The sequence below is a fragment of the Macrosteles quadrilineatus genome, unplaced genomic scaffold, assembly GCF_028750875.1.
Source record: "Macrosteles quadrilineatus isolate MER2022 unplaced genomic scaffold, UCM_ALF_1.0 Scaffold_9__3_contigs__length_116548681, whole genome shotgun sequence".
NCBI classification, from domain to species: Eukaryota; Metazoa; Arthropoda; class Insecta; order Hemiptera; family Cicadellidae; genus Macrosteles; species Macrosteles quadrilineatus.
Genome location: NW_026542602.1, coordinates 2,755,391 through 2,765,541, shown reverse-complemented (window position 1 = coordinate 2,765,541; position 10,151 = coordinate 2,755,391). Strand labels below are relative to the sequence as shown.

Genomic DNA, 10,151 nt, shown 5'->3' with positions numbered 1-10,151 from the left:
TGTTTTAACGGTAGGATCATGTGGAGGAGATAGATTTCTTTCTAAACTACCTAAATTTTGTGAACGAAGTATAGTTAGATAATGACTCATTATTAATGATCTTTTCTATTAGAAACCAAATTGGCAGAAGCACGAATCTCTTTATGATTGACTAACAGGCAACGTACCTGTTGGATATAGTATACAAACATTTCACTTAAATAATCTATGGTTTATATTTTGTATTGATTTTTCCAGCTGCTATGAAAATATGAACTTTAATAATTTTAACACATATGATTTTTGGGATGAATTGTTATGTTGTAAATACAAGAATAATAGTTTGGTAGCATTTTTACTATGATTGAGTAACTTTTCTTTTGTGAATAATTAAATTATTTTCTGTTCATTATCTAGTCTATTTCTCTTTCCATTTTTGACTTTTAACAGTACCTAACCACTCCATTTAAAGTGTTGATAGTTCTGTGATGTATTGTATAATTCTGTTAATAAATGTATATTTTTATTAGGCTAACATGAATTTTATTTCTTTTCTTCCTTGCTCTTGAAATGAAATAATTTAAATTCAAAAAGTGTTAATTAGCCTATGTATTACTTTAGGGACAGACAATTTAAAGTTTGACATACCCTTAAGGTTAAAATATAAGACATAATATTAAAAAACAAGTTTCATATTTTATTTAAATACTGACACTATCCTTTACCATCTTCCACAACCCATTTTTGAGTCCTAGGACTACACACAACTGTCACCGTTCCTTGACTTTTCTTCTTTTGTAATTTTGAATTCTTGGGAGTCTTGACTACATTTGTTTCAAGAAATTCTGAATTGTTGACTTTCTTTTTTGGACTACTATTTTTATTCTGTTCTGGTGTTTCTTCAGACACGGATATTTTTCTCTTCTTCTCTTCACTATTCACTGTTCTTTTATTTACATTTTTCTCTTCTGATTTTTCCTTCTTGACTTTCACCGCACTGCAAAGAAGTAAAATTTAATTCAATTTCATCCAAACTATACCAAATTAGGTAAGACATCATCCCCATTTTTAAGTTGTTACCTTAAGAAAATAATGGACATGGTTGAATTGAGTTACTGAGTGCACTGAATGTCAATTGTTGATTCCTGCAAAACTTTAAAACCAACCTATATTGAAAGGGCAACTTATTTAATTGTTAACTGACATATTTTATATTGCATCAGATGTCATAGTACCACAAACCTATCAGTGGAAGGAGAACAACTTTGACAGCAGGGTGAATTTTATGAGTCTGTACTACAGTAAAACCCCGACCATGGGGTCTTGATATTACTGCGATAACATTATCACCGATAGGCGATGGCACGGTTACATTATGCAAGGAGTCTGCCATGCCAAGGTCGGATTAGCGAGGTTCTACGGTGTGTTGTTTTTCAATTGGCTACAGTATGTCCATAGCTGGGATTTCTCGCCTACTTTAGTTTCCAAAAGTAGTGGTCTGTGAGCTCTAGGCCTTTTTACGTAAGGTCAGCTATAAAATTATAGCCTTTGGACTTAAAAAAACTAGAGAAAAGTTTGAAGTCACAGCATAATTAAAAACATCCTCAACAGTCAAGACGAAAATATTTTGCCATCACGGCCAAATATTTACTTCTTCCCGGGTCACGGTTGGCCTGACAAGACTCGCAGACCCTTAGAGAAACTCACCTCTTGTAGTCGTACAGTGTGAGACAGGTGATCCTACAGCCACAGTCAGTGGAAGTGACCAGTTGTGGTGCTGAGGTGAGGTCTGTGTTGAGACTGTACACACTGATACGTCCACTACTGGTAGCAGTCACTAAGGAACTTACCTCTTGTAGTCGTACAGTGTGAGACAGGTGATCCTACAGCCACAGTCAGTGGAAGTGACCAGGTGAGGTCTGTGTTGAGACTGTACACACTGATACGTCCACTACTGGTAGCAGTCACTAAGGAACTTACCTCTTGTAGTCGTACAGTGTGAGACAGGTGATCCTACAGCCACAGTCAGTGGAAGTGACCAGTTGTGGTGCTGAGGTGAAGTCTTTGTTGAGACTGAACACACTGATTCGTCCACTACTGGTAGCAGTCACTAGGTGGCCATGCAGGCTGGCCAATCCTCTCACTCTATCGTCACCTGCTAGACTCCACAGCTGAGCGGCAGACGACGGGTTGTGAGCTGTCACTGTGCCCGAAGCTTCTCCCACACAAAACACCTCCTCCTACAGAAACATCATAGTACATTGTGCGGTAAATACCTTCATACCAAGAGATAGGCCTACATGGTAAAATAAATTTTACAACATTAGAAAAATATTAAAAATAAAGGTTTCAGCTTCAAATATTTTTCAAATTTATTTTGAGGCAATGATTTAAAATATACTGCCAATAAGAAAAAATATAGGAATTTGAACTTCTGCATTAGTCATTGATTAAATTGTGCTTATTTAGTTGTTTTCCCTGAGCTTATAACAGAAAAAAGACACAGACCTTAAGGAAGAGCAAAATTCTGGTTTTGAGGTTCAAACTTTGACTATGGATGGGTTATTAACATCCAAAAGTCAAAGGTGCAACCCATCTATCCCATCAACTTCCACCATAGTAGCATCTCCCATCAACAACTTGTCTAAAAGATCTTCAAATGTGTGCGGTATAGCTTTTAGCTGTTTTTGTTGATTACATAATTGTTAGAAAAATTTAGCCATCTTGCGTCCCATTGAAGCTTGAAGAAAGAATATTTATTAATGGGCAAAAGAAAAAGAAATTATTAAAACTAAAACCTTCACCACCTTTTCTCGTTCAACAAAGACTCATCTAGTTACATGATAAGTACACTTACCGACAAGAACACACACGACGTAACTTTGGACTGCAGCTCCAGCGTGTTTAATACACCAGCCTTCTGTGTACTGGTGACCTCCACCTTGCAGTCCATGGGGATGGCAAACAACGTTCCCTCGGGCGACCACACCACCTGCTCCAGCTGACGACATCGGCTGTACAACAATCATGTCAGATACACTTTGACAATAATACATCTACGCATCTCATTATTCTTTACTATTGATGGACGAGTTTGGTTTTTTAGTTCGAGACGAGACAGGATTTTTATTTGTCATAAAATTTTGAGACGAGGTTTCCCTTCTCATACATAACGGGAAATGCAAGTTTAACATAACCCCATCTTGTACTGCAACATTGTTAAATACCTACTGATTAATGACAGATGACTGTTAATTACAAAAATAATAATAGTATGCAAGAATATTTAAAATCTTGTATTAAAAACATCAATAAAAAACAACAGTATAAAAATAAAAAAACAAATATTAATTAGGCCTACCTTGTTAAAATAACTCTTGTTTACATAGGAAACATGGTGATATCAGTTAGAATAAAGGTTAGTTCAACTTTGAAAAGTACAAAATTTATCAGTCTGAAACATCAGTCTTACTATCAAGTAACATTTTTGAAGTGACTTGTTTTGGCTATGTTTACAGTAGTAAAACATGTCTCAACTGCTTACACTTACACATTCGCAAAGGAAACGCAACAATGTGCTCCTGTATTGCGGGTATTGCATTGACTTTTTGAAGGCGTTTTTAATTTTTTTTTTTATAATCTCGTCTCGAAAAAATTTTGTCTTGTAGAACGAGATTTAAAATTTCCTGAAATTTCTAGACACGTCCATCTCTACTCTTTACGCCTGGATAATAGGGGTCTGCAGGTTAAACTTTATTTACTTCGGTCCGTTCAAGTAAAACATGTTGCCCTTTGTCTCGAGCTAAAATTACATCAAGTTGCTTTGGAAAGTGTTGATGTAAAAAAGATATAATTAAAAGGAAATAATGATATTTATTCTTCCCAAAACGACAAATTAGCCTGCAATAATATTAACTAGCTTTCAGTGTTATAATTAATTGTAATACGGTACTGTATTACAAGGAGTTTATTTAACGTTTCAATTACATTATCTGTTGAAATACACCGTGAAATTTTTACATATTTTACAATCACGAAAAAATTGTGACATAGGCTACTTTATACTTTTCAATGAAATAGCGACCATACAAAGTAGGTATTTTAAGCCAAGTATGAATGGAGATGACTGTAGGATGAGTGTCGAGATCTATTTTCGACATGTTTGGCGATCCCTGCCAAATCGTGAACATCTACCGCAGCGTCGATGGAATCTCTTCTGATCTCTTAGTTACTACTTCTACACCTTCTGATAGAGGTGACCCACCTGTACAGATTGGTAGTGTAGGCAGGACGACCTTTGACCAAGTTCCACGTGCGCAGTGTGTGATCCTTCCCCACCGACAACGCCATCTTGCCACTAGGATGAACCGAGAGACTAGTGACAGCTGGAATAAATGGATAGGTTTATTAAAGAAAAGTCAATAGTCCTAAGAGACCATTGATCAATGACAGAACAGGAACACATTGGTACAAACCGTCTGGCCAAATGTGCAAATACTCTAATAGACCTTTTTTGTTATAGTGAATTCTAGATGTTTTTAGGGCTGAAATGTTGCAATTAAGCTTATCTCATTTAGAATCAACTCATTTAGAATCAATAATTTTTATTCATCGTAAAGCGCTATGTACATTACATGCAATAGATGAACGTCATTAGACTAACAGTAGCCAAAAGTTTAAGGCAATATAAGAGCAAACTTACTATAAACAAGTGCAGAGTGTACATACAAAGTATCACAGTCATCATAAAAATAAAATACAGTTAGATTTCCAAATCAATCAAATATTATTAAAAAACAAATATCTTTATTTGCAACATTAAAGAAAACCTGGATTTTCCGGACAAAAAACTTGATGTCTGTAATATTTTAAATGATCAGACCTCTTTTTAGTCAGATATTATATTTGACACATACATTGACAAGTTACAAATCAAAGAAGTATAAGAACAAAGCAAACTGAAATACAGGTGGCACTGGACAATGGAAAGAAGAAGAAACATCATGATTCAGTCAGTTTTATTTAGTCAGTGGCAGTGATAAGACAGTGCTGGCCAGCCTGTACAGTTTTAATCGGTTTATCATTTTTTTTCATGACAAGTTTTAATTAAATTGTGATTGTGACAGTCTTTTAAAGAATCCATTGACATACCAAAATGTATTCATACATTAATGATGTGGTTGCATACTAATGACCTGACAACATTCTAAGGAACAAAACTAGTCGTCATATGAACAACTGTGGTTGGATAAGAAGGTAATTATTTTATTTTATCAACAATATATTCCAACCAACGGTCACAATGAATAATATAATGTAATATCTTTGAAATGAATCTGCTGTCTTTTATATTGACTTATTGTAGTTTAGACTTTTTTAAATTTGAAGTTAAGCCTACTTTGGGAGTTGAGAGCAGAAGTGAACCGATTTTTAAGTTAATTTTAACTTCTTCGGTCTAGTCTTATTGTACATTTTACATAACTATTCGACTGACCAGTTCCTTTGTGAGCGTTCGGCCACACTTTCTCCATCTGCCAGCTCCCCTGTCTGAAGATCTTGATGGAGCCGTCTTCACTCGTGCTGATCAGATGTGAACCGTCTGGAGTGAAGCTCAGACTTGTGATTGTACCTGTAGCAGACAACTTGTGAACCAACTTAACAAATTCCATGATGCCTCTGGATCAAGATAATGCAAGATTTAATCTTTTCACAGATAGCTAAAAGCAGTTGGTGATTGACGGGATTTGAACCTAGTTCTTCTAAGAAGGAATCCTGAGCTCTAACCACTACACCAGTTCCACCCTGCTTGTATGCCATAAAATATAGAAGGCAAATACCAGGTGTTAAAGCCCTAAATATATTTGAATAGGCCTAAACATAAAGGCCTGCAAAATCAACATTATTTTAAGGCGATATTAAGACACATGTCCCAGTTTATACTATCAGTATCAGGTAGGCCCTAATCAGATTTTGTAATGTGAAATTCTGAAACTTATAATATTAAACATCTGTGTGTAATAAGCAATATTAGATAAGTTAGGTCTACATTGGTATTCTAATTAAGTTAGGTAAGTTCTAAGGCAAATATAATTGTAGGCCTATTGCATAACAGAGTGTCTGAAGAGTACATTTTTCATGTCTACTAATTCACCTTTATGGTTGTATCAACAGCTTTTTGCCCTGTAAGAATCTCACTCCTAGGTAAATCACAAATTGTTTACCAATAATGCAACTCACTTAAGGCAGCTTCAGCGAATGACACAAGCCATGCAACTTACTAGTAGGTAGTCTGGCACATTTAGATCACGACTTTAGGGAGTGGTATTGAAAAGGCAATACCTACCTACAGTAGACCCCCTCTTAACCGACCCTAATGGGACCGGACCTAGGTCGGATAACGCAATAACATGATGAAGTGCTATTCATTTGGAATTATATAATCATTATTTTGAAGTCATACTAGCATTATTTATAAAATAAACTACTCTTATCTCCTTTTTCATATTGGTAGAAAAGTCACAAATAAACACAAAACACGGTTAAGTCAAATAGGCCTACTTTCAGTGGAATATATTATAATACTAGGCAAGAGTCAATAAAATTCCTATTTTAATAACTTTAGTACTGCAATGTATTAATTGATGCTTTCCAAATACATTGTAATACAGTACAGAACCTTTTGTTGACATTAGATACAAGCGACCATTTTGTTACAAGACAGGACGTTTATTTATAGCCTCTCACTGGAGTCTCGAGGCACAAAAACTATCTTGACCTTGGATTGGTTAACCCCCCATCCCTACAAGTTGCATTGTTTGTTTACTCCGGCGATAAGATAATCAGTTCTCAAAATCGTGACGCACTTTATGATGTTATAAATTTGCCGCGCAGATAAGTTTAACAAATCAGATCAGATGTGCTCGAATACAGATATAGCTACGAACGATGATGACAAACTGACAATAGGCTATGCTATATTTTTTGTGATCAACACAAGTAACTTATTGTTAATCATATCCTGTGGAGATAAGCGTATGGTTCAGTTCTCATCGCCCAGCGTGGGAGCGGAAATGCCGAGATTCCTAGAAAGCGGTGGTTAAACCGAGCTGCTCTCAAAGCAAGGTCGGTTAAAACAAACTGCATTATTTTACGATCGAAGGCGGATAATCCGAGTATCGGTTAATACGAGGTCGGTTAAGAGGGGGTCTACTGTATTTTGATAAAGCAATTTTTTTCTAGTGACTGCTCTAGAAGAACTAGGTAATGAAACCAATCAAAATCTAATGTAGTGTTAAAAATATATGAGAGTGATCAGTACAGTACCGTACATTAGGTTAATGAGGTAAAATTGCAACTCTACAATTCCATTAGAAATCTTCAAAAGAAAGGCTCTGCATTACCGTTGTGTTCCATGAGCATGCCGCACTCCCTGCGTGTGAACATGTTGTAGATGTTGATAGTCTCGTCAGCTCCACCTGACACCACCAGCTTGCCATGACTCGCCACAGACCGCACACTTGCTCGGTGGGAGTGTGTGGCAAACGCCTGACTTAGCTCTCCCTGTAATCATACGTCGGTTTTTATCATTAAGTCAACCATTTTGATCACATGGTCACATCCTTCATACCTTTGTATTACAGGCCTGGTTTCTTAATCTTAGGCCTATCTTGTTTTTTTAAACACCTAGTCTACAAAAGTTGCCTCAAAATTTACTGAAAAATCCAGTCATAATCTAATAGTAGGCCTAGGTGGCCTAGTGGTTAACTTATGGTATAACTTAAAACTTTTAAAGTTATTTTTTTAAAGTCCCATTAGGCAGTTTATAGTGATTTGAGTCATGGTTGAAATACTTATATGTTTTGGTTGCCACTTACCCTCCTTTTACGCTGTATGGTTTTTGCATTCCAGTTCAAACCTATAGGCCTACGATTTTACGTTTCTGTTTCTATTTATTTTGCATTAAACCTAAGTTAAGTTAGGCTACATGGTTTCTGACCTTAGGCTATGGCAAGATAAATGTCTGTAATTCTCAATTCGCCAACAAGCAATGAAATGAACCGTTTTGGCTTTTTGACTATAGGCCCAGCGTAACTTAAGTAGGCCTATATTTCATAAAAGTCGTAAAAGGGATCGTATCAATGGGTATTTTTAATAAGCTAAAGACCATGAAAAATTTACATTGCTCCAGGATTTATCCCATAACATTGATGATTTTGATTTAATTAGGTGGACTAAGTTAGATTTACAGTGTTCACATTTTTTATTTGTTTTGAAGGGAAACTAAATTAAGTTTACATGCTGGAGAGGACATGGGATCCTAGAACAGCCTTAGTTCGATGGGATTTTGGCTCCCTGGACTGAAACCACATCACAAAACTAAGTTAACTAAAATAAAAAACATACACAAGGTCCAATTGAAAGCCAAGCAGACTACCATCCGACTAAAAACCATGCAGTGCGCAAATCGCAAAGGAACCCCAATAGTAAACTGGCAAAAACTGTCAGGTCAATCTTACAGGAACCGGTTGAACGTACCGGTAGCTTATTGGCAAAAAATAAATCAAAAGATAGGCTAGGTTAAGCATAGGGCCTATGTAACAACTAACCTACTCTGGGGCTAGGGCTACTTTAAAACTATTAGCCTAACTTAAACCTGTGATACATTTGGAACGTTAGCATGTACTTACCGTGCATTTATCATCATTTAAGTAAAACTGGTATCCAAGAACGAATTCCTCGTAGGTTCCTACAATAACCTCAAACTGAATGCAACCTTTCTTCATAGTTTTCGCTTGATTCTATCTGCCTTTTATTTTATTTATAAATACAGATTTATAGTTGGTAAATATATTTTAAAACCAATATTGTTTAAAAAAAAAACTACCAAACAAACTTAGTATTATTGAGAGTGGAACTAAAGACACAAAATAACAAACAATAACATGACCCAGCGACCCAGCCCAGAGTTGAACAGTTGAACAGTTCAGTTGAGCAATGCAGTGCAGTGCAGACCGCAGTCCGCTCCGCAGACAGACAACGAGAACAGAACATGTGGTCACAGACTAATACAATACTGTTCCGTTCCGTTCCGTAGTCTGTGGTTTGGTTTGGCGGACGAAATAAATAACCCAGACTGCCAGCGACGTGAAGCTGGCGCACCCATTCCAGCACACTTTTTTTAATACCTACATACAAAAAAGTGGGCTAAAAGTGTGCTCTTTATAACGGCTTCTAAAAAAGTATGCTCTTCTAATAATTATGATATCATCATATTGTATTTGGGCAGGTCAGAATCACGGCTGGCCCCCCATTTCAGCTACAGTCTTTTATAAACCATGCCAAAAAACTGTGCTGAAAGTGTGCTCACAGGAATCATTAATAAAAAAAGTGTGCTATCCCCGTTACTAAATAACCCCTAATTGGTAAGGGTAATAAAATGACTCAGTCCACCCATTTCAGTTACAGATCTATAAAACCATGGCAAAAAACTGCCAAAACCAAGACGTTGTATAAAAGAAGTTTTAATTTTAATCCAATCAATCATCGTCCCTCAACTCTAAGCCTATACATTAATAGTTCCCGATGTCGTCATACCCCGACATACCCCGATGTCGTCTTGGTATGACACAGCGAGCGTATCCTCAGTCAGCCCTGAAGATTTTTAATGCTCTACCGGATGAGGTGAAGAACCTGAACCCGAAGGCTTTTAAGAAAAGACTGAAGGATTGCTTAGTGAAAAGGCCGCTCTACTCTCTTCAAGAGTTACAAGATGGGTCTCTATTTGAGCAATAAAAAGCCTCAACACACTTCTGACGCAGTCTATCCAATTTTCATTGGTCAACGACGAAGAAGTAAGTTCAAATTTTCAGAGGGGGCCGTATTTCACGTCCTCCCACTTCACCAACTCGAGTCTTGTGGTTTGAAGTGAAGGAAATTTATGAGTCTATTGCTAAATGAGATTTCGTCAGAAAATACAAAAAGAAACAAGTCAAGCTTTTCAAAAGTGGCTTCAAAAGTTTTAAAATATAAGTATGCTAAATGAAATTTTAATATAATACAAAACCATACTGCTAATTGAATCGTTGAATGAATGTTTGTATAATCAATGCAAAATACGTTATACACCAAGTTCCTTACCGTATGCTGTTTCTAAAATTTTCTCACGTAAGGAA

At 36.3% G+C, this 10,151-nt stretch overlaps 1 protein-coding gene and 1 long non-coding RNA gene across 2 annotated transcripts; both read right to left on the bottom strand.

The window, feature by feature from the left end:
* Window positions 1–98: 98 nt before the first annotated feature.
* On the bottom strand, window positions 99–1,838 carry LOC129002226 (uncharacterized). Its single transcript, XR_008491555.1, has 3 exons — window positions 1,687–1,838; window positions 433–976; window positions 99–167 (listed from the first exon to the last, which is right to left on the bottom strand). It is a non-coding gene; the product is annotated as an uncharacterized LOC129002226 (long non-coding RNA).
* Window positions 1,839–1,940: 102 nt separating this feature from the next.
* LOC129002224 (p21-activated protein kinase-interacting protein 1-like) lies at window positions 1,941–8,939 on the bottom strand. The gene is made up of 6 exons (XM_054429873.1): window positions 8,667–8,939; window positions 7,380–7,539; window positions 5,474–5,608; window positions 4,244–4,364; window positions 2,837–2,993; window positions 1,941–2,219 (listed from the first exon to the last, which is right to left on the bottom strand). Exons 1-6 carry the CDS (start codon window positions 8,760–8,762, stop codon window positions 1,956–1,958), a joined length of 933 nt encoding a protein of 310 aa, XP_054285848.1. The 5' UTR covers window positions 8,763–8,939; the 3' UTR covers window positions 1,941–1,955.
* Between the last annotated feature and the right edge of the window lie 1,212 nt (window positions 8,940–10,151).

Bases quoted from the DNA above. Each gene is read 5' to 3' on its own strand.
- LOC129002224 (XM_054429873.1), bottom strand. From the start codon at position 8,762: ATGAAGAAAGGTTGCATTCAGTTTGAGGTTATTGTAGGAACCTACGAG. The intron at 7,540-8,666 runs GTAAGTACATGC...GTATGATTACAG, and splicing joins TAAATGATGATAAATGCACG to GGAGAGCTAAGTCAGGCGTT. The intron at 2,220-2,836 runs GTAAGTGTACTT...ATGTTTCTGTAG, and splicing joins CGTCGTGTGTGTTCTTGTCG to GAGGAGGTGTTTTGTGTGGG.